Here is a 23,569-nt window from a genome sequence, read left to right as displayed (position 1 = left end):
AGTATTAGAAGAATTAGTGTATTATTAGTATTAGCAGAGTTAGTGACGGCTTTCCTCCCTGAATTATATGCCATTAGCTGACTACATAAGAGCATAGTCTTTTAAAGGCGATAATTGCTTTTTCTTGCAAGAACACCTCTCCCTGGAACAGATTAGTGCCTTAGTTTTAAGCCGATGCTGGCTTTTTTCCTGTGTGCTTTCTGCCAGGAAGGAGGAGGGGGTGTTATAAAAAGTGGAATATTTTTTATTTAAGTGAAAGTAGAGTCGTTTCATCTAAGTAATTGTATTTTTTGAACGTTAGACAGAATGTCCCTCTGATTGCACATGTTCTTTCAAGCAGTATTTTTCCAGACACTGTTCATTCATTTAGGCCACACCTCAAATTCTGTGTTCAGTTTTGGGCCCCTTGCTATAAGAAAGACATTGAGGTCCTGGAGCGAGTCCAGAGAAGAGTGAAGAAGCTGGTGAAGGGGCTTGAAAACAAGTCTTACGTGGAGCGGCTGAGAGAGTTGTGGTTGTTTAGCCTGGAGAAAAGGAGGCTGAGGGGAGACCTTATGGCTCTCTACAAGTACCTAAAAGGAGGATGCAGAGAGGTGGGTGTTGGTCTCTTCTTCCAAGTGACAGGTGATGGGACGAGAGGGAATGGCCTCAAGCTGTGTCAAGGGAAGTTTACATTGAACATCAGGAAAAATTTCTTCACAGAAAGGGTTATCAAACACCAACAGAGGCTGCCCAGGGTGGTGGTTGAGTCCCCATCCCTAGAGGTGTTTAAAAGGCAGGTAGATGAGGTTCTTGAGGACATGATGCCTATAAATGGCTACAAACTGGAGAGGGGCAGATTTAGACTAGCCATAAAGAGGAACTTCCTCATGCTGAGGGAACAAAAACCAGGCAGGGACACCTCCCACTGGATCAGGCTGCCCAAGGCCCCATCCAACCTGTCCCTGAACACCTCCAGTGATGGGGCAGCCACAGCTTCCCTGGGCAACCTGTGCCAGGGCCTCACCACCCTCATTGTGAAGAAATTTTTCTTTATGTCTAGTCTAAATCTGTCCTCTCCAGTTTATACCCATTGCCCCTCGTCCTATCCCCACAAGCCTTTGTGAGCAGCCCCTCCCCAGCTTTCTTGTAGCCCCTTCAGGTACTGGAGGGTCGCTATAAGATCTTCTTGGAGCCTTCTCTTCTCCAGGCTGAGCAACCCCAACTCCCTCAGCCTGTCAGTTGTTATAGTAACCAGAAGTGGTCACTGTTACAAGAAGTCGAATATTTTTTATTTAAGCTAAAGTAAAGTTTCGTCTAAGTGCCTGTATTTTTTTTGAAAGCTACCCAGAATGTCCCTCTGACCCTGTGCTGCTTCCAACCCCTTGTGATCCGTGCTGAACGGGTGAGGCTTCTGCGGCCCCCTCTGTCTGCAGCCTTTCCCCTGCTCAAATGCAAGGTCAGAGCCGGCTCCGAAGCTCCAAATTAGCGAGAGATCTGCCTGTTGTGAAGCCCATAACGGCGTTAAAATCGGAGCTTGGGAAGGACCAGAAGACGCTTAAGCTTCAGGGGACATTTACCCGCGTGCCTGTGAGGGGGAAATGGAGCCCGCGCCACCTCCCGCCTCCGCTCGCCACGGACCGGACCCTCCCGGCGGCCCCGCGGGAGGCCGCTCGCCTTCCGAACCCCCAGGGGAGCCCCGGGGCTCCGCCGTCCCGGTGCTCCCGGTGCCCGGCCGGGTCTGTCCGGCGGGAGGAGCCCCCTCTCCGCCCCGCCCCGAGGCGGCGCCGCCCCCGGAGATGGCGCCGTGCTGGCCGCGGCTCGTGCTGCTCGGAGACTCCCTCACGCAGGTCCCTCGTTTCTCTGGTGTCTCGTCTCTCCTGCTCCTTGGCTCTTTCGCATCTTTATTCCTTGCTTCTCCTGAGCCTTGCTTCTGTGCCTTGGTTCTACGGCGCCTGCGTTCTCCTGCACCTTGGTTCCTCCTGTACTTTGTTTCTCCTGCACCTTGATTCCTTCTTTCTTCTATACCTCGATTCTCCTGCACCTTTGTTCCTTGGTTCTCCTGTACCTCTGTTCTCCTACACCTTGGTTCCTTGATTTCCCTGCACCTTGGTTCTTCTGCATCTTTATTCTCTGGTTCTCCTGTACCTGTGTTCTCCTTCACCTTGGTTCCTTGGTTCTCCCACACCTGCATTCTCCCGCATCTTGGTTCTCCTGCACCTTGATTCCTTCTTTCTCCCATACTTTGTTTCTCCTGCACCTTGATTCCTTGGTTCTCCTATGCCTTTGTTCTCCTGCATCTTGATTCCTTGTTTCTCCTGTACTTCGTTTCTCCTGCACCTTGATTCCTTGGTTCTCCCATGCCTGTGTTCTCCTGCACCTCCATGTCTTTTTTCTCCTGCCCCTTGGCTCCTTGGTTCTCCTGTACCTGTGTTCTGAGCCTTAGTTCTCCTGCCCCTTGGCTCCTTGGTTCTCCTGTACCTGTGTTCTCCTGCACCTTGGTTCCTTAGTTCTGCATCTTTCTACCTTGGTTCCTCTGCACCTACTCTTCTGCACCTTTGTTCCTTGATTTTCCTGCACCTTGGTTCTTCTGCATCTTGGTTCCCTGGTTCTCCTGTGCCTGTGGTCTCCTTCACCTTGGTTCCTTGGTTCTCCTGCACCTGTGTTTTCCTGCACCATTGTTTCTTGGTTCTCCTGCACCTGCACTCTCCTGCACCTTGGTTCTTCTGCATCTTTATTCCCTGGCTCTCCTGTGACTGTGTTCTCCTGCACCTTGGTTCCTTGCTTCTCCTGTATGTTGTTTCTCCTGCACCTTTGTTACTTGGTTCTCCTCTGCCTGTGTCCTCCCACACTTTGGTTCCTTGGTTCTCCTGCACCTGCATTCTTCTGCACCTTGGTTCCTTGTTTCTCCCATATCTTGATTCTTCTGCATCTTTGTTCCTTGGTTTTCCTGTGCCTGTCTTCTTCTGCATCTTGGTTCCTTCTTTCTCCTGTACCTTGTTTCTCTTGCACCTTGGCTCCTTGGTTCTCCTGCACCTTGGTTCCTTAGTTCTTCTGCATCTATCTTCCTTGGTTCTCCTGCACCTTGGTTCCTCTGTACCTGCAGTCTCCTGCACCTTGGTTCTCCTGCATCTTTGTTCCCTGGTTCTCCTGCACCTGTGTTCTGCTTCTTGGTTCCTTGTTTCTCCTGTACCTTGTTTCTCCTGCATCTTTGTTACTTGATTCTCTTGTGCCTGTGTTCTCCTGCACCTTGGTTCTTCTGCGCCTGTGTTCTGCCCTTGCATTCTCTTGCACCTTGGTTCTCCTGCGCCTGCATTGTCCTGCACTTTCATCCTGCACCTTTGTTCTCCTGTGATGCTCTGTCAAAGGGCAGAGTGTTGTAACGGGGAGGATGGTGCAGCAGTGGGAATAAGGAGAAGGGATTAATTTTTCTACCACTAGAAGAGGCAGGTATTGAACTGCACTCTGCAGCAGCGTGTGGAGAGAGGGTTTTTGAAAGGTGCTCTCTGGAGTGAAGGCACAGTGAAATGATCTTGGAAATAAAGTAAAAAATGTGAGGGAATCCTCGCTGCCAAAAATGAAATTACATCCTGACAGAAACCAGTTTTCATTGTGGAAGGACCAAAGGGTCCATCCCTCTGTAGGCACAGTCCCCTGTCGCCTCTGATGTCAGTTATGTGTCTGGTTAAGACCAGAACTGCTTGACCTGAAAAGAAAGACATTGAGGTGCTGAAATGTGTCCAGAGGAGGGCAACGGGGCAGGTGAAAGGTCTGGACTCACTTCTGAGAGGTGGCTGAGGGAATAGGGGTTCAGTCTGGAGAAGAGGAGGCTGAGGGGAGACCTTTTTGTTCTCTACAGCTGTTTGATTGTAGCTAAGCGGGTGTTGGTCTCTTCTCCTAGCGATAGGATGAGAGGACATGGCCTCAAGCTGTACCAGGGGAAGTTTAGACTGGATATTAGAAAAACTTCCTTTACCAAGAGAGTAGTGAAGCATTGGGACTGGCTGCCCAGGGGAGTGGTAGAGTCTCTGTCCCTGGAGGTGTTAAAAAACTGTACACGTGGCGCTTGGGGGTGTGATTTAGTTGGCAGGGTGGGGTTGAGCTGATGTTTGGACTGGATGAGCTTAGAGGGCTTTTCCAACCTTAATGATTCTATGATTCTGTGGCCTCTGCAGGGGCAGGGCAGGCTGAGAGGGAGGCAATGCGGCTGCAGCAGTGCAGGGGCTGTGCAGGAAAAGCTTTTGAGGAGGGAAGATGGTGGTGGTGGGACTCACCTGCTGGAGACCTTCTGCTGAGGGTCTAAGCATGTTCCTTGCTTTCAGTTCTCCTTCCAGGAAAATGGCTGGGGAGCATTCCTTGCTGATAGACTGGTCAGGTAAGAGCTTCAATTACTAAAGTAATTTTTAGCATGCAAGAAGTCATGCGGCTTCTTTAAAAGAAAACCAACACATGTTAATACTTAATGTTTATTTATGAATGTTTATTTATTTATTGAAGTGGAACTGCCTTAGTGGTAACCTGCTCAATACTGGTGGAAATACTCACTGGGTGTTTATTTCCACTCAGAGTTTGAGTAGAAAGAAAAAAAAAATCCTTAGTGATTATCAGGATGTTTTTTCTGGTTTCATAGACTTAAGTGAGAGGTAAATACTACACATGCAATCTGTGCTAGCACTTTCAAAACGTAAGGTTATAATCCCATTAAAACTCTTCTGATATCTTGTTGTTTCCAAGAAGGATGGAGGCAGGTATCCTGACTGAATGGTTCAGAACTTCCCAAGTTCTGTTCTGGTGGGCAGAGGAGAGCTGCTCTTACTGATATGTGCTTCTGTTTCAGAAAATGTGATGTTGTGAACCGTGGGTTCTCGGGGTACAACACCAGATGGGTCAAGCTGATCCTTCCGAGACTGATCAGTAAAAATTCTGATGCCGAGAGTATTGTTGCGGTTACAATTTTCTTTGGAGCCAATGACAGCGCTCTGAAAGGTACAGCAGCTTTATTTTTTTATCCCCGTGACCTGTTCTTTTAAGACAGTTTTACAGTTTAGCAGAATAGAACGGACTTTTCCTGCAGCTTCTCTATGGAGCAGCTGCCCTTTTATTCATTTTTACAGTGGATTGTTTTCAGGCACTTTATTTGTAGTTAAACCATGCAGTGCCTTCTATTTCTCTCTTTCTCACTAAGTTTTAATCGTAGAATCATAGAATAGTTTGGGTTGAAAGGGACCTTAAAGATCATCTAGTTCCAACCTCCATGCCATGGGCAGGGACACCTCCCACTGGATCAGGCTGCCCAAGGCCCCATCCAACCTGACCTTGAACACCTCCAGGGATGGGGCAGCCACAGCTTCCCTGGGCAACCTGTGCGACTGCCTCACTGCTCTCATAGTGAAGAAATTCCTAATATTAAAGTAAATATGGTATTTAAATAAATATTTAAAGAAATTTAATATTAAAGTAAATTTGGGGATGCTCAAGAATTGGTCCTATATCCATCACCTGCAACTGGAGTTGGGCATCCACCTGATTTTTCTGCCTTTAAAACAGTCTGATGAGTTCTTGGCAGATGGGTTGAGAAAATGAGGGAAGGTGGAGTTAGGATTCTCTTTAAGATAAGCATAGCAGCGCACGGAACTGCTTTAATCAAAATGATAACATCAGTGCACAAAGGACTGACTGTATGCGCATGGAAATTTACTTTTTTTTTTTTTTCTGCATCCAGGAAAGTTAAAAATCTTAGCTTTTGTATCAGGTGAGGTTTGAGGTGATTGTGTGATCTAATACTGAGATACAGAGTTATGAGAAAAAGCATCTTAAAAAAAGGGGATTTTTTTTTTATCACCATGCCTTATTTATCTTGGTTGGAAGTGCTGTGTTTAAATTCTTGATTTGTCAGCTTTGAATATTGAGGAACGGCATATTCCTACCACACCTCCTGAATCAGTGGTTGAGGTGCACTGCTTGCTGAAAATGAGCGTCCACGTTCATACCCCATGTAAAAACACACTGTGTCGTGTAATAAATAACATCTGTGAGCAGTTTAACATCACGGATCCATGTGCTCTGTCCCCTAACAGATCTGAACCCTAAGCAACACGTTCCTTTGGAGGAATATGCTGCAAACTTAAAGAGCATGATACAGTATCTGAAGTCAGTAGACATTCCTGAAGACAGGATTATTTTGATAACGCCCCCGCCACTTCAGGAATCAGCTTGGGAAAAGGAATGTCTCGCCAAAGGTAAAAGGGTGCTGTGGATGGGCAGAGTTTAAGTTGCTGTTTGCTTGGTGGAAAAGGACACTGGATCTCCTTGAAGACGTCCCTGATTCTGCAGAGGCTTGGACTAGATGACCTGTGAAGGTCCCTTCCAAGCCAAACCAGCCTATGATGCACCGGTGTGTTACAGTGACTGGCACAAGGAGATGTTCAATGTTGAGATGTTCAATGTTGAGTGGCATCCAGGAAGCGGAAGGCAAGCTTGTAAATGGGCTCTTCTCCCAAGTGACAGGGGACCGGACAAGACGGAATGGCCTCAAGCTCCACCAGGGGAGGTTTAGGCTGAATATTAGGAAAAAAATTTTCACAGAAAGGGTCTTCGGGCACTCGCAGAGGCTGCCCAGGGAGGGGGTTGATTCACCTTCCCTGGAGGTGTTTAAGGGACAGGTGGACGAGGCGCTGAGGGACATGGCTTAGTGTTTGATAGGAATGGGTTGGACTCGATGATCCGGTAGGTCTCTTCCAACCTGGTGATTCTATGTGATTCACATTTACTTCACTCTCCTCTACATGCCAGCAGCAGCTGCATGCAGAGTTTCGTATCTATGTACTGATTTCACTTGAGGCTTGCCAGAAGGTGAAAGCTGTTAGCAGCACAGAAATAAGCTTTATGCATTGTGCTTGTTGCTGTGGCCTCTGTCTCACCCGTTACACATCTGTTAAGGAGAAACATATTTTCAAACAGCCCTGAAACAAAAGGTGCCCTGAAAGAGACTAAATGAGAGGCAGTTTCCAGCTTAGAGGTGCTTCGGATTTAGTTTGCAGTTGGGTACGTCTGCTGCTTTAACAAACTGATAGGCATCACATGCCCCACAGACACTGAAATCAAGCTGTATCGCTCACAATTGCTAAATGTTTTCTTTGTTTCTGATCAACAGGCGACAAATTAAATCGCTGCAATGCCACCACTGGGGAATACGCCAAGGCCTGCGTTCAGGTTGCTGGGGACTGTGGGACGGACGTACTCGACCTCTGGACTCTGATGCAAAAAAATGAGGTATGATGTTGTGAGAAAGACTTTGGAACGGTCACGAATTGTGAAATGCATCGTTTAGCACAGAGGAACTGGTTGCGCTGTGTTGTCACCGAAATGATACTAAATGCATCCAAATTACACTTGGGGAAGGAAAAAAGTAATCCAGAATGCTCCATAGTGGGCTCTGAGAAATAAAGCGTAATACAACCTGGGGTTTTATATTTGGTTAGCGAGTGTCCCCTGGGTGTGCATTACATGTAAATAACCTTTTCCTTGGACATGGAGTCATGGAGTAGTTCAGGTTGGAATGGGGCTTCTGGAGGCCTCTGGTGTTGGGCGAACTTCAGGGTTAGATTAGGTCGCATGGGTACCTTGCAGATACTTCTTACCAAATATCCAAACTTGTCCACGTGACAGAGATCGCAGACTTTTCCTCTAAGAGGGTAACTTTGGTTTGGACACTGAACCTTTTCTCTCTCCTGCGCTTCTGGGTGCAGTAGTGTGTTCAGTAGTGCAGCAGCCTCTGTATTTTGATGGTGCCATTTCATTTCATGATCTTTTCCTGATGAACAGCAGTGACTTTGGCCATCAAAACATTCTCTCAATATTTTAATACAAACAGTGAAAAAGAAAACCAGCGTGTAAGTGTCTATATATATATATATATATATATGTACACCTGCTGGCTTTGAAGAACTTTGCTAGAAATTTCTTGAGACCTTCTGTTTGTAGCTAGCAAATTCATTAATACATGGTTTTAACCTGCCCTGTAGGACTTCTCTTCCTATTTGTCTGATGGGCTCCACTTATCAACAAAAGGCAACAGCTTTGTAGCAGCACAACTTTGGTCGCGCCTGGAAAAAAAACTGTCTGCTCTTCCATTTCTGTTTCCTTACTGGCGCGAGGTGGATCACACGAACCCTGAGACCAGCCTTCTCTGAGCCCCTGCGGGGAGGAGCTGAAGCAGCCGCACCAGCCGGTGCCTGGCAGCACCCGGCAAATACGGTGAGCTTGGAAAAGGGGGTTGTGGGAGTCCCTGCTGATGCTCCCCTGTGACTTCTTTCCCTGCCTGCGGGAGAATAAAGATGAGACCACTCAGGATGTGTCGTGGGGCGGTTTGTCTACCTGGTGCTTGTGCTCAGGGCTTGAACATCTAGGCAAGAAACCAGCTCTTTCCTTGGAAGACTTGGAGGAAAAAGAGTCTCGGCTGCCCCGTGACCAAGGGACAGAGCTGCCTGAGGAGGCCTAGCTGAGCTTTGAGGGCTGCACCTCGATCGTTGCCATCTACTTGCTTTAAACACCTCAGAGCTGGGAGGAGGCTGCAGCGTGGAGTTTGTCAAGAGCCATTAATGTCAGTCCAGATTAATTTATTTGGTTGTAATACAGCAGTAAAAGCTGTTATCATACTTTAACGAGGCTTTTCACATTGATACATTGTAGTTCAGAGCCGGGGTTTTAAAAACTTGACTTTGGCGCTAGCAGCCACTTCACATAGAGACAGAGATTTCAAAACAGTGCATGGTTTCAGTCAGCATAAAACTGGGATGCACGTGCTTCTTTGGAGAAGCTTGGCTCTTGGGGAACCAACTAGAGAGGGGCTGCAGCTCTGCAGCCACGACTGCATGGTATGTAATTTGGCATCAAGGAGCTCTTTCAAATGACCTTTGGTGTTCACAATTTAACAACTGGGTATTAACAAACGAGGACTGCATGCTGTGTTTAGTTTTTAGCCAAGAGAACACAATTAAACCATAAAACTAGCTTCACAAACTTGGAAAATTGCCCGAAACATAATGAAATTCAGCAAGCATGGGAGGAGAAAATAAAAGCAGCTAACCAGCCAGATAGCAGAAGTTAAGACTACTCCTAGAGTATGGATTAAAGAGAAATAGTGTATCACTGCAAATGTGCCCCCTCCTAATTCTGGGCTATATTAACAATTAGACTGGTGCAAAACCAGTGATGCCAGCAGTGTTGTATTTATTATGTACTGGGTGAGGCAAAGACTGATGAGAGTATCGGGCTGTCCTGCGTCATTAGTGCCACGAGGCTGCTTTGGTCACTGAATAATGAAGATGAGTTAGCCAAGCCCTGTCATCTACCACATAACAGTGTTAGAAGCTGGAGAACAAGCAGTTATTTTTCACATGCCTGGAGCCAGACCAGGAGCTGGTTTGATCTATAAATATTTATTAATATTAAAGGACTGTCTTTTCTGTAATAAATGCTCACAGTAAAGACTGGCTGAACAGCAGGATGCACTTCCCATGGAAGCTGTGGATCTCCCAGTTAAGAGTTTATGAACAAACTATGCAAGTATGGTTTTCAGTTTGTGGAATACAGCTCAGACTTGGGATGGATTCTGATTGCCAAGGCCCGTTCCACACCCCTCTTTACATGCTCCCAAGTTTCTGCCACTGCCTGTTTTTCATCTGGGAAGTAAAGACCTTAATGCTAAGAACATATACTTGCAGATTTGCTACCCGAGAAACAATTTGAGTGGGCAACCACTCTCATGGTGAAGAAATTCCTCCTTATGTCTAGTCTAAATCTGCCTCTCTCCAGTTTGCACCCATTGCCCTTAGTCCTATCATTACAAGCCTTTGTAAACCAGTCTCTCCCCAGCCTTCTTGTAGCCCCCAAGAAGAAGAGAAGTTAGAAACAACTGGCTTGAGTTTGGCTGCATGTCAACTTCTAACTCAGGGTTTAACAACTGAACAATCTGGATCACTTATGAAAAGGACCGCACAGAAACAGCTCATTTAACTGATTTTTTTTTGGTTTTAATATAAAAAAAAATTCATTGTACTGGGAATTAAATTAACTCCGCGCACGTGTACTTTGCACTGAATCAAAAGAAAAAAACAACACCCAAACGCAACCCCTCCATGCTCAAACCCAGTATATAAAAAATGATACCTAGTCAGACTGGAATACCATAAGGCACACGTTCAAGTATTAGTGTAACAAGTATCCTCGAGGGGGGAGGAGAGGGGTGCTCCCACAGTCCTTCCAGCACAGGTTCAGCTCCTTTCCCTCACACATGAAGACACAAAGGCTTCTTCCCACCACTGTGGGTCCCCAGGAGTGGAGCACAGGCTTGTAACAGTGAAAACGGTTCTACGGGTGGTCATGGGTTTCTGTCAGTTCTATCAGGAGATTATTTATGGGAGAAAACAGATGCAGAATTACGATGCTGCTTTGCTACCACGGCAGTTGCTCTGTGACTCTTAGTCAGTCCATCTGCTGCTAAACCAAAACAGTGTTTGCGTGCCTGGCCCAGCTCACAGATCACCTTACGCATCTCCAGCTGTTCTCAGAGGACACTATTAAATTACAAACTTTTAACATTGCAGCGTCCTACCTGTGAGGGAATTTGAATTCATGAAGTCTCCTGCTTATTCCTGCCCTGTAAGTTTAACAAAGGTTTCTTTCTTTCTTTTTTATTTATTAAATTCGCAATTGGTTTTAAACAAATGCCCCCCTGCAACGGGGTGACTTTTATCATCCCATTTCTTTGTGCAGTGGGGGCTTCCAAGGGCTGCACAGACCCTGAAACCTGAGGCTCAGCTCTTTGAACATCTCAACAATAGTGTTACTTACTTGAGAATAACATTTGAAGAAACATCCCTGCACTGAAACAAGTGCTGTAAACAGCTGGATAAACAGTCCTCATCTGCATGAGCGATTTTTCCTCTTACAATTCTTACCCTGTGAGACAAGCCTTCACGTGCAGAGTGGGAAACTCCCAACAAAAGCCCTTCTCTGCAGCAAAGACACAAAGAGAAGACAACCTCACTCCTAGAGGCGTAACAGTTCCATGCTAGAGGAACGTCTTCATGCATGGTATCAGGTTGAACAGCTTCTAGATGACCCTTTTATTTAGATGTTTCTCTTAAGCTTTATGACCCCAATTATGCATATTCATTTAATGCCATCAGACTATATTTTTATCCGTTTCATTATTGTCAATTTGTTCTCAAGGCATCTGTCTAGGCTTTTGCGTAGACGTTCCTTAAACTGCTAACTGATCTACTCTATACAGAACATACTGCAGTGTTCTCATTTTGGTTTTGAAAGCCCCTTTTGTCTATCAGTGCTGTCAGACTACAAAATATTAAAATTATAAAAAAGGCCAATATACACAATCCAATATCCAGCAGGATATTTGGTTTTGCACCACAGGTTGAAGGAAATGTTAGAGGTCAAGGAAATATAAAAACAAATCCAAAAAGCTTCAAAAACAAGCTAGTTTTAGTTTGGATTTTCCTTTTCAAAAGATATAATGCTCTAATAAATGTAATTTAAAGGAAGGTCATACACATGACCAGCATCTGCAGTAGGTCACTTCCTTATTTCCCCCACTCCCTCACAAAAATATATATACATATATTCATATTTATAGAAATGAAATGGTTTTAGATCCAAACAAACTTATTTTGCAGACACGAGTCATACATTTAGAAGGCAAGGAGACATTAGCATTCTGTTTCTTTGCTGTCCACCCGGTTCTGGCGCTGTAGTTTAAAGGACGAAGCTTTCTCACTCCGAACGACAGGATGGTCTGTCAGGTCCTCAAAAGATTTGGCGGCTGAGCTGCTATTTGGGAAAGGGTCCTTCTCAAACCCATCGTCGTCGATGTGAGAGTCGGTGCTGGGGTCCTCCTGAATCGTGTCCATTCTTTGGTGGTCCTGCTGCTTTGGCCCCGTGGCGGCGGCAGGCGCGGCCGTGATGGGCTGCAGCGGCTGGTGCCGGCTCGTGGACTGCGCTGCCGGGAAGGGCTTGATGATTCGAACGGAGGCAGAGTCCAAGCTGCTGAGCATCTCCACGTTCTGCAAGACACAAGCAGCTGTGTCACCGGGAAAAGCAACCAGGTTCTAGTCCGGAGTTCAGTTTTTACACCGTTTTTAAGGGGATCAAGCCCCAGGCATCTCCTGAGGAGCACCTGCGCTTGTCTGAGTGGTCTAAAGGCTCCTGCTTCTTCCACTCCCAGAGGAGACGTGCTACTGCCCTCGTGACCCCCTGTGCTAGCTAGGGTGAACCCACTGCACCACCTCAGAAAAAGGAGTCAGATTGTAGATTTTAGATTAGATTTACACTTACTTAAGAGCAAGAGAACACCCGAAGTAATTTGTTGCGTTGCTCTTTTCTCAAGAAACCCAGCTAGGCTAAGCACTAAAGGCAGAAAAGACCTTCTATTTCTGCTTGTTCCTTCCCCATACAAAGCCCCAGGGGTGACAACCGCACTGGGACAGAGCTGACGGCTCAGCCCCACCTCCCCTGGGCCCAAAACTGCTTTGACAAAACCTGGAACTGGAAATGCAGGGTCAAGCCAGAAAACAACAAGAGCTCAGTGTGGGAAACCATTGAACATAGAATCATAGAATAACCAGGTTGGAAGAGGCCCACCAGAGTCCAACCATTCCTATCAAACACTAAACCATGCCCCTTAGCACCTCATCCACCTGTGCCTTTTAAACACCTCCAGGGAAGGTGACTCAACCACCTTCCTGGGCAGCCTCTGCCAGTGCCCAATGACCCTTCCCCTGAAAATTTTTTTCCTAATGTCCAGCCTAAACCTCCCCTGGCAGAGCTTGAGGCCATTCCCTCTCATCCTGTCCCCTGTCACTTGGGAGAAGAGGCCAGCTCCCTCCTCTCCACAACCTCCTTTCAGGCAGTTGTAGAGAGCAATGAGGTCTCCCCTCAGCCTCCTCTTCTCCAGGCTAAACACCCCCAGCTCTCTCAGCCGTTCCTCATAAGGCCTGTTCTCCAGCCCCCTCACCAGCTTCGTTGCTCTTCTCTGGACTCGCTCCAGAGCCTCAACATCCTTCTTGTGGTGAGGGGCCCAGAACTTATATACAGCTTATTCCATTCTTCCAACCTGAAGAGTTCCATGCTTCGTATGCAGGAAGCTGCGCCGAACACAGCGTTGAAGACTCGGGGGACACCACTGTGATCAAATTCAAATTCTGCAACCCACATTAACTTAAATCCCACATTTCTATTTGAGCACGGTTTGGAAAATATCCAGAGATTTCTGGGCATAAGAAAATCCCCACAAACCCTAGTAAATACTAATACTGGGCAGGATGAGATGTTTACCTGCTACCAGTAGCACACTTCCCACCTGCTCAATCCTCAGCAGATGCAGAAAACAACATTTGTTTGTTAAAAAGTTGCTGGTGCAAGGAGCCCATTAACTATACCTGTTGTCCGTTGCTACACCTGCTTCTGGGATTTTGTTGACTAAACTCAAGTATAAAGCTCTGGGGTGACTTTTTTAATGGCGTTCAAGACCAGCTATGGGGGACTTGAACTAAGATCATGTCAGAATAGATGACAGAGGCGATTTGCCTCAGCAGTCTCTGACCCCATGTGCCTTCCCCTCCCTCCCATTACAACATGCCATTTCCTTAATTGAATGTTTCAGTTCTTACTAAGAATTGGGCTGTCAAAACACTGGACAGGATACCCAAAAACCTATTTTTCTGCAGCACTGCCCTGCTGAGCCTCATGCTTCGTTGACACCACTTGGCTGGGGACAAGCAGTCTGTGGTTGAAGCTGCTGAATGACCCACGACAGGCACCCGCTGCGCCAAGTGGCTCTTTGCAAAGCAGAGAGGCTGCCCCGGGAGCTGCGGCTGCTGTGAACACTGCTCGGGCAACAAAGTCAAAGCACAGCTCTTACAGGAAGGAAGAATCGCAGTCTTGAAGAATCTTCAAGACAAGATTCCCTCATTGATTTATCCATCTGCAGCATAAGCCACGGTACTCCAGGTCTGTCTTTAATCTCTGCACACCCCTTCGGTTCAGATTTTCTAATAGACATGGGAAAGCTTCCTGCCAATTCACATTCAGACAGCAACTTACACTGGGGCAAAACAGGGATTTTGTGTTCTCCTCATACTGCTTGTCCAATTTCTTGTCCTATTGGAAAACAAACAAACAAAAGCAAACCGAAACACACACACACAAAATAACAAAGTTAGTTTCCCAGTTGCAAGGTCCCCGTTCCCCTGCAAAATGTGAAACTCGTTTGCCTTCCCCTCCCTCCCCTGCCTTCCCATCCTGCAGCAACTCTCCACTCTAACCCCACCTGCTGTCAGCATCACGGCACATCCCCACCCTCCCAGTTGCCACAAGCTCTCTCTCTCTCTCTCTCCATCCACCCAAGATCAAACAAGACCACTTCCCGCTCTGGGTCTTCCCACAAACTGTGGCGTCTTATTTCTCAGCAGGGCTTTACAGAACTTTGACTCTAATGGAAGTTACCAAAATTACACTTGGGTGGAATTTCGGAGGCAGAGGAAGAAAACCTGCCTAGGAAAGAATGGGAAGGGCACCAGAAATAGTCATAGGAGCAGTGGGTCTGCCAGAGCTCAGCAGAGTTTAGCAGGAGTTTGGCCGACAGAAGGAGCAGTCAAGTCTTACACAGGCTGAATTCCTGCCCTGGTATTTGCTAAAAGCTTCTCATCACTTTCTCCCACAGACACCTGTCATTTCATATACAAACGTGTTCCCTTACAGCTCAATCCAACAAAGTGGTCACCTCAAAGCCAGTTTACTCACCACACAGTGCACAAGGATGCTGAGAGGAATCCAAAAAAGTAAGGAGAAGACCAGCACAGAGCCCACTATGTTATCCGCTAGGAACTTCCCTGTGAAATCAGTTCAAACCTGTTAGTTACCGATCTAGTACTGTTTCATGAACATACACATAGACATGAACTTTTTGGTTTGCAGTCTGTTGACATTTCTGTCCCATTGAGAGGCTCACTTTATACTACTCTGAATTTAGCTGTCCTCTAAAAAGACTGCCTGTTATTTATTTTTCTCTAATTGACCTATTTCTTGGTATTCAGACAAGAAGCTATCGCCTCCCTTACGAGCTTGGAAGATGCCTAGAAAATAACAGAGTGGAAAAATGCAAAATGATCCCCTGTCCCTTCAGCTTTAAAAGGCAAGATCAGTAGTATCAAACTTTAGGCAAAACCATATTTTTATCTATCAGAAACACAGCTACTGGCTACCTTTGCACCCAGGTGAATAAAACCAGCCAGCTGGCTTCCTCTGAGGCTTTAGAGGTTCATGTCATGAACTACAAAACCTCAACTCATATGGCTATGCTTCTTACCAAAAGTATTGATGCTGAGCTGGTCTATGAAATCCCAAAATCGTTCAATCACATCCTGTACTTGCTTCTCGCATTTGCCCTGCAAAAGTAAACACTTATTTACAAAGTCATCTTATGCTGTCCGAGTGTTAACTGCTGCCTTCTTGGAGAGGGAAGATAAAAGTATTAAATGAAAACTATGGGCACAGCAGCACCCGACTCACGTTCTGGGCACTGGTTTGAACTCATGCCCAGTAGCAGCAGCCCATTTTTACTGCCTTTGTTTTTTGGCAAAACAGTTTCAATTCTATTGCTGTCAGAAACAGATGAAGTTTTAATGTTTGAAACATGCAAAAAACAGTCTACCCTTGCTCCCTGCTAGGGGACATAAAACCGAAGTCTCTGGGGAGGTTTAAGCACTGGATGCCTCAGCTCCCACTGCCCACAGAGAAGGCCACAGCTCTCGGGAGCCTGAGATTACAGACAAGTCTCCAGATCTGGCTGTGCTGGTTTAACACAGCAAGAACGTCACTTTAGGTTCTGCCAGTGGAAGGGCCGGGGCTTGCCCTCCCAAATTCACTTCTGCCAACACCCAGTTTAGCTTTGACTGTTGGGGTCTGCAGGTGATGTGACTATTTGTACAGTTGTGCCATGGAAAAACGGTCTCCGAGGGCCTGCAACTCACCAGTCTCCCCGGCACAGGCTCACTGTCTCCTTCAGGTAATGCCAGCTAGGTTTTCATGCGATTGCTCCCTGAGCTGAATTATTTTAATCAAAATTAACTGGGTGAACAGCTGAGAGAGGAAGCACTGCAAACCTAGGAGAGCTTACCGCACTACTCATTCATCCTCACACAAACTGCCTGCTGGCTGAGCTGTGAGGAGCAGCAAAAGGGGCAATAAGCAACGGCAGAAGGTAACAGCTTCACCTTGCACAGGTCTCTCCAGAACCAACTTCCACCTGCAGCCTCAGATACCCTTCAATATTTACCCTGTGGAGAGGGACTCGCACAGCATCACCCTGCTCAGCAGCGTGTCAAGTTATGGTTTCTCTTTACCAGCAGAATCCTCATGACAGAGGACTCAAACACCCAGCCAGAGCGCACAGGGCACTGACATCTGGGAAAACTTACGTTTGTATCACAAAAGCCCACAGTGCAAGGCTTCCCCTTGCGCAGGAACAGGAACTGGTCGTTAGCATCGACGTACGGTATGCACCTATCCTGCTTGTCCCGGCAGCACACCTTGCAGGAATTATCCGTTTCTGGAATAAAAAACCAAACTCATTCCTCGGCAGGACCAAGAGTTACCTGCAACCTGTAACCATGCAGATGTATAACCCGACACACCCTTTCTGCCCCATGGGGCAGGCAGGGCTGTGCAAGTCACCCCATTTCATCAGGCATTCCAATGACCAGGCCTGAAATTCCACAAGATGCCCTGTGCAACAGAATAGGGGATTACAGCAGGATCAAGCTTTCCAAGCTGATATTCCAACATTGCAGGAATTAACAGGCAGATGAAGAGGTTCTAAGCATGTCCAAGATGCAGATTTAAATATTTCTTGGACCTGGGTCCTCTAGGCACCCTTCTTGGCTACATCCTCCATCTCCAGCTGCGGGGCTCACAGCACTTCCCCGCACTGTCCCTGGGAAGCTTTTCCTCTGCTCCCAGCTGCTTTACCAGATTTATGAGCTGAGATGGAGAGCAAGCACACAGTAAAGCTCATTGACAGAACTATATAAGATGCAGGTTTGCAGTAGCAGGGGACTGGACTCAGGGATCTTCTGATCTAAATGCGCTTTAACCTCTTTGAAATCTTTCTTTAACCACTTGATGGAGGCCACCACTCCTCTGCTAGATGGAGAGGCTGGTCCAGAGGCTGGTTGAGATCCCTTTACCATCAGAAAACCATCACTTTCCCTCCCACCTGCCTGCAGCAGAGGAAGTGGAGGGTGGGAAAGTGCCTTCTCCTTTAATTGGGGTGCCAGGCTGTGACTCTTATCTTAATGGCTTCCAACCCAGACCCACAGGATATTTACATTCCTCTTCTGTACAGAAAACAATACTCTTGAAAAACCAACAATCCAAACTCTTCCAGAGCCTCTGCCCTCCAACAGGTATCCCTACAGCAAGGGCAGCACTCTCCAAGGAGCACAGCGGAAGCACATATTTCAGTTCAGTCCCACGTCACCCACCGTTGCACGCACACGACCGTAGGTTCTTCTCCCTCTCGCAGAAAGGGACGCACTCCCCATCCTTGCACTTCCCCATGTCCACACAGACTGTATCATCCGGAGCATTCCCTGGAGGGGGGCACTCGCTGCTGTTCCCTACAGATGAGAGAGATTGACAGAGTGGGAGGATTGTTAAAGGGCAGGAGGAAAATAAAAGAAACCAAGACTCATCCCAGCTCCTCTGACAGGCAGCAGAAGCTTTGGAGGCTTTCAACAACCCCAAAACTGTGGCCCTCTGCGACCAAGCAGGAGGTACCGGATGCTGAAGGCACCACCAGTGAAGTGGCAGCAGCTCTGACTTGACTCTCTGCCTCCAGGGAAGATTACAAGGAGGCAGTAAACAAATGGGGAAGTGAAGCAGAGTTGCTGTAATTCAACCCTTTCTAAGGCAAGATTCAGCACATTCCTGTCCCTGTGACACACCCTGTTTTGCTTTTTGGTTTTTTTCAAGGGAAACAAATGAGGGGTAAAAAATATAAAATAATAATAATAATAAAAAAACCCACAACATTTTTGGTACTCTTCTGGGCAGTAAATTACGAAGTGACTCCTCATCTACAATGAAATTCATTATAGGGCATTATTAACTGTACCGGATGAATAAAGGGCATTAGTTTGAAAGTGGATTGAACAGGACACGGAGCCTGGAGCGCTTGGCTAGCTGACGTAAAGGGGACAGAACCACGTCCTACCAGTGCAAAAAGACTCTCCTTTACAAGTGGCATTTATGGCTTCTTGGCATTTCTTCTGTGCACTTTCAAACTGGCAGCCTTTACAGCAGGGACTGTTCCGATCACTGCGGAAAGATCAAAATGAAAGGAAGAAATATTAGACAATTTTTTTCTAAAAGCATGACAAAGCCAGGGAAAAAGGATGTTTAGGAAAGAAAGAAGCTACCAAGACTCACTGATTCAAAACTCTTGCCCTCTCTGCCCCCTCCCACAGCCACCTCTCTACACACCCACTCACTCTTCATTTACCAAAGCTAAAAGCACATAGAAAGTACAACACACAGAGAAAACAGAGATCCTTGTATTTATTCAAGGTACCCAAGTCTTTTGTCACTGGCTGTGCAGCTTAGGACATTACTTTCCACTGATTTCCACCCCCCCACATTTTATCTTGAAGGTTTTCTACTCCTTATTCTGTGCTCTCTTTATTCTCTTTGTTCTGTATCTCATGTAAGAAGGCTCTTAGTACAAACACGGTCATTAAAGCTGAGGGAGTTGCTCTAATGTTACGTGGTGCGGAGCGGAACTATGAAAACAAGATTGGACATCGCATCGCAACAGAGCCACGAACACCCCAAGAGAACTTGTTCAGTGCAGCCACTGTGTTGTCTGCTCAAGCTCAGTTTGCAGCAGTCTTGAGAATACCAGGGTGTGATCCCAGTTTAAAGCTGCCTTGCAACGGAAGCAAAAATTGTATTTGTATAGGAAGTTCACAGAAAGAAACGTCAACGTTAATTTCTTGAATGCCTGAGTTTGCTTAATAATAATAATAACAACAATAACACAATAATGCCTGTAGTTCTTGACACTTCTCAGAAAAAGTAACGGAACACTATAAAAATAAAAGTGCATTCCTGTAATCTTTTATTGTCTTCAGCTCACACACTTAGCCTCAAAGCCAGGGAACGGGTCTGTGACACTGCAGGTGGCTTTAAGAGCTTTCAGCCCAGCCCATCATTTCTCCCTGTAAGAGAAGTTGCAGCTACTTCCCCTTACCTGCATTTGGCACCCTCTTTCAGCTTACAGTCAGCAGAGCAGCAGGGATCAGCCTGTTGGTATAAGAGGCCAGGATCGCATTCCTCCCCTTCATCCACTCTGGAGTTCCCACACACTTTGTTGTTGCGCTCTTTGAAGCACTCCTGGGCCTTGATCTCTATGGTCCTATGGATGGATTTTTTGCTGCAGCTTGAGAACATCTAGAGAGTCATGAGGGGAAAGAGCAGGACTGAGGAGTGTACCTTTCTCTCAAGAAGCGGCATCTAACATAGCCTCAGCCTCCTTACGCCTCCAAATTCTGGTGCCTCAGAAAGCAGTTATTCTTTCTCTACTGCTTGAAGACTTTGGAAAAATTTTAAGATAGGAAAGTTTAGTCCATAAAGGACATTACTATATTACAATACAGAGGCACTCGCACGCAGTGTGACTCAGGGTCACCAAGCCTACTCCAGCTCTCCCACGGCTTAATGAACACAAGCAACCATCCCCAGGAAGGGCTGAGATGTTCCAGCAACAGGGAAAGGCCGTGCAGCCTCTGAGCTGCAGGGCTAGGTGTGAACCACAATAAAAAGTCAGACTAGACTGCAGACTAATCATTCCCTGGATAATCTTGGTTTCTCATCTGCAGTTACAGGCACGATGCCGATTCCACAGCGCCAGTGCCAGCTTTTGAGGCTGGTGTGCACCATGGCTGTGGTGTCCACCAGTCTCTCTCCAACAGGAACAGGTACGGACCACCCAAATGCTTTGGTACCAAAGGCCCCGTGTTTGATGTTTGCTGATGACTTGCTTTTAGGAGCATGTGGCTGCAACGAATTATAAACAACTACTTAAAAAAAGCACCTGGACACGCTATGAACTTCAGGGAAACTCAGAAAGCAAAGATGAACTTATCTTACAGAAAACCCAAAGGCACGCAAGTACATTTTCTTCTTACGGCTAATCCATTAAGTTTCTGATGGTTTCAAGCTACAGGAATCATTAACTAAATAGACTTTCCATGCAAAGGGTTGCTGACCACAGCTGAGACTTGTAAGTGGAAGCAAACCTATGCAACTATACCTTGTTGTTTTCATGATCTCCACTGACAGCAATCGGGTACATAACGTATTTCCCTCCCTGGTCTTCAGTGGGGGCACATTCTGGTAAACTATCGGGATCGTGCTCTGCTCCAAAGTTATGACCAAGTTCATGTGTCGTGACCAGGTCAGCCTCCTGTTTTGAACAAAAAAGAAAAGCTATGCTGAAAAAAAATCAGTCTGAGCAGGACAGGACAGTTCCAGCCCCCGACAATTCTAAGATATACTGAGATTAACACTATTTTTTTTTTTAAAAAAAGTGAGAAAGTAAAGGCAAGTAAAATCATGGTCCATTTCCAAAGGCAAGTTCCAGGCCCAGGTCTGACAGCTAAACCACTGTTAAAGGCAAAATGCTGTCCTAGAATACCAATTCAAACTTTTACTTTCCAATACAATGCAGATACATAAAATATAAAAATTTGCTTTTAAATAGTTGTAAGGCATAAAAAGACAAAACAAAACCCAACCCAAACAAACACTGGCTACTACAATTAATCTCGTTTAACATATCAGGTCATTAGAATTATTTCTTCTGAACATAATGACGACATTAGGAGTGCTGAAGAAGCTCTTCTACTGAAGAATTACTAGGAAAGACATCCAGAAATGTGGCCCAACAGGGATGGATTTCCAACATTATTTATGCACAACAGGATTCCCTCTGCCAAGGATCCCAAACTGGCTCTGCCTCTCTGCCGCGCCTTGACCAGCAGACAGTGTCAAGCTCACAAGGTGACAACCACAAATAAAACTAGCACAGGAATAAAAGTTAACCACAAGGAGCTCAGTAGTAAAAGGAGGAGAGCAAGTTTAATGAGCTACCCATCATTTCTGCTGGTGTGCAGGCACAGGAAGGACCAAGCACTGCAACAAGCGGTACCAGTACCCAATGTAGGCACAGCTAACGTGAGAGCCAGAGACAGGAGCACTGCCCAGAGGTCAGTCCCGTGCTTCACTGTGTTCAATCTGAGGAAGGGTTTTAAGCAGGTTTTCTCTTTTTTTGAACCCAAGTAGACACCACACAGCACTCTTCCTGTAAACCCAATCCATAATGCTCCCGCCGCCTCATCCCAACCTTTGTGCCTGTCACTGGGAAGACAGCAAACTCAACTTCCTTTGCAATCCAAGGCAAAACTCCAGCTTGGAGACTGAACAAGTGCAAACAGCATAGCAACGGCTAGAGCTCTTTGTCAACATCCCTCTAATACAAAGCTTCACTGTCTTTTTCTTTCTCTAGCTTCTTGACAGCTTCTGTGCCAAGCTTTAGCCCACACATCAATTACGAATTCCCTTTATAATCAGGCTACAGAAAAGCACAGCTCAGAAGTCAGCAGAAGTCAGCAAGAGAAATACGCCCAACTGCAAAGATTTGGTAGACTGCAGACACAGGCACTGCTCCGCTATCTTCACAAGTGAGACAAAGCACACATTCAGGCCTTTACATGTCTCATCAAATACGAAAAAAAAATCCAGACAGCATCAGTTGACGTTAGGCTTAGCATTAGCACTAATAAGCTCGATATATTACACTGTTTTCTGCTTTACTTACGTAGGGGACACATAAAAATCAGGTAGAGGAATTTCATTAAAAAGTCCAAACTAAACCTCCTACTTTGCCTGCACGACTTTCACTGCTTTACCTTGCAACTGGAACAAACCAAGCATACACAGTTGTCCATCTGCATGGTGTAGGTCTACATAATAGCTAACATGCAAGTTTTTTATTATTTGAATGAGCAGGCTGATTTTATTGTTACTGTAAGGCTATTATTGTATAGTACCTACCACTTGTTCTACTTGAGGGTTTGGTTTGTTTGTTGGTTTGGGTTTTTTCTTTAAAGCAAAATAAATTTAAAATCATCTTTAGGTACCAAAATCCTGTTTATATGTGGTATCCGCAGCACCTATCAGACATTACCTATGCCTCCTCATTCCCATTCTGCACTGAATTCAATCTTCAACTCCATTCAGTCCCAACTCCCCTTGTCAGTGTGAACAAAACTAATGATTTGGGTTTGTGACCTACATCCTTGTCCCCAGACTGAATCAGAAAGTCAACAGCTTGTTTCTGAGAGGGCACAGAAGCTTGTCACAATCCCATGGCAAACATCAACACACAAGTGCTTACACCAAATGATTGTCTGCAGAGGATACTCTCCTACCTTAGTGAGGATGGTCTTCCCATAGTTCTTGGTGCTGGTTAAGCCACTGTTCAGATAGATGTCCTTCTTTGCAATCTGACTATAATAAGCTACAGAAGTGAGAAAGAAGCAAATAAAAACAGACCAACATTTTTCTTGGGCTTCAGGGACTTTTAGGGGAGAGATGGATCCTTGTTTGGGATAAAAAAAATCAGTTCGCTGTTCTCACAGGCTCACCAGTGAGACTCTGTTTCTTGCCAGTTTTTGGAATGAGGAATCTTTCAAAGCACAGCACAAACAGCTCATCTATTGCAGTAAAGGGGAAAATACATGAAATTTCTAAGACAGCAGCATCTACTGTTACTGAACTACTGCAAGATGCACCCACACAAAGCTAACCCTTGGTTCTAGGCTTTGTTCTAGCCAGCTTGCTAATCCCAGACAGCTTTGTGATTTTCATCCTTCCCTCCTTTCTTCTTCCAGCTCCTGCCAAGAAAATGGCCATTTACTCTATCCAAAAAACCAATTACTAGAGTCTGGGCAAATAACACATCATGCTCAATGAAAGCAAGAGAAGCACATTAAACAGAAATAACAAAAACTAGCTTTCAACCCACAATTGAGATGGAAGAAAAAGAAGCCTTGCCTTTAGGACAAATGCCACCATGGCTGTTAGGTCTGGGAGAGCCAACATAAGCCAATCCAAGCGTTCCCATGTCAAAATCTTGATATGTAAAGAGATGAGCAAGGCACACGTGAGCTGCTTTCTCAGCAATATCAAAGCTAAATTGCTTTAAAGAGAAAAAAAAAAAAGAGAGAAATCTTTGTAAGATACTTTACAGTGCGCATTAGAAGTCTATAACTAAGAACATTTATCTAATGAGCCAGACAAGCACCTTCTAGATCTGGTTAAGCCAGAAAAAAAAAGCAGCTGTTTAGCTGTCCTACAGAGCTGCAGAAAATGAAACAAGCAGCCAAGTCCGTTGTATGCGTTCATGCACACAACTGGTCTATTCATTTTCCCTTTTCACAGAGAGGGGAAA

At 45.9% G+C, this 23,569-nt stretch overlaps 2 protein-coding genes across 2 annotated transcripts in view; one reads left to right on the top strand and one right to left on the bottom strand.

Moving 5' to 3' along the window:
• Positions 1–4,251: 4,251 nt before the first annotated feature.
• IAH1 (isoamyl acetate hydrolyzing esterase 1 (putative)) lies at positions 4,252–8,323 on the top strand. Its single transcript, XM_069850526.1, has 5 exons — positions 4,252–4,354; positions 4,817–4,965; positions 6,057–6,218; positions 7,133–7,251; positions 8,004–8,323. The coding sequence occupies exons 3-5, from the start codon at positions 6,113–6,115 to the stop codon at positions 8,169–8,171; spliced, it is 393 nt and encodes a 130-aa protein (XP_069706627.1). The 5' UTR covers positions 4,252–4,354; positions 4,817–4,965; positions 6,057–6,112; the 3' UTR covers positions 8,172–8,323.
• A 3,143-nt stretch (positions 8,324–11,466) lies between these two features.
• The window catches only part of ADAM17 (ADAM metallopeptidase domain 17), a 35,295-nt gene continuing 23,192 nt past the window's right edge, over positions 11,467–23,569 (bottom strand). The window contains exons 9-19 of the mRNA XM_069850508.1: positions 23,173–23,317; positions 22,548–22,636; positions 20,369–20,521; positions 19,307–19,506; positions 18,272–18,375; positions 17,541–17,675; positions 16,476–16,606; positions 15,365–15,443; positions 14,800–14,888; positions 14,101–14,157; positions 11,467–12,062 (exon numbers count right to left, since the gene is read on the bottom strand). Of these exons, the coding sequence (XP_069706609.1) occupies positions 11,709–12,062; positions 14,101–14,157; positions 14,800–14,888; positions 15,365–15,443; positions 16,476–16,606; positions 17,541–17,675; positions 18,272–18,375; positions 19,307–19,506; positions 20,369–20,521; positions 22,548–22,636; positions 23,173–23,317 (1,536 nt within the window). The 3' untranslated portion in view covers positions 11,467–11,708. The remainder of the gene's footprint in view (positions 12,063–14,100; positions 14,158–14,799; positions 14,889–15,364; positions 15,444–16,475; positions 16,607–17,540; positions 17,676–18,271; positions 18,376–19,306; positions 19,507–20,368; positions 20,522–22,547; positions 22,637–23,172; positions 23,318–23,569) is intronic.

Source organism: Phaenicophaeus curvirostris, chromosome 2 (genome assembly GCF_032191515.1).
Source record: "Phaenicophaeus curvirostris isolate KB17595 chromosome 2, BPBGC_Pcur_1.0, whole genome shotgun sequence".
NCBI lineage: Eukaryota > Metazoa > Chordata > Aves > Cuculiformes > Cuculidae > Phaenicophaeus > Phaenicophaeus curvirostris.
The sequence above is the reverse complement of the archived record's forward strand: the minus strand, read 5'-3'. Positions and strand labels throughout refer to the sequence as shown.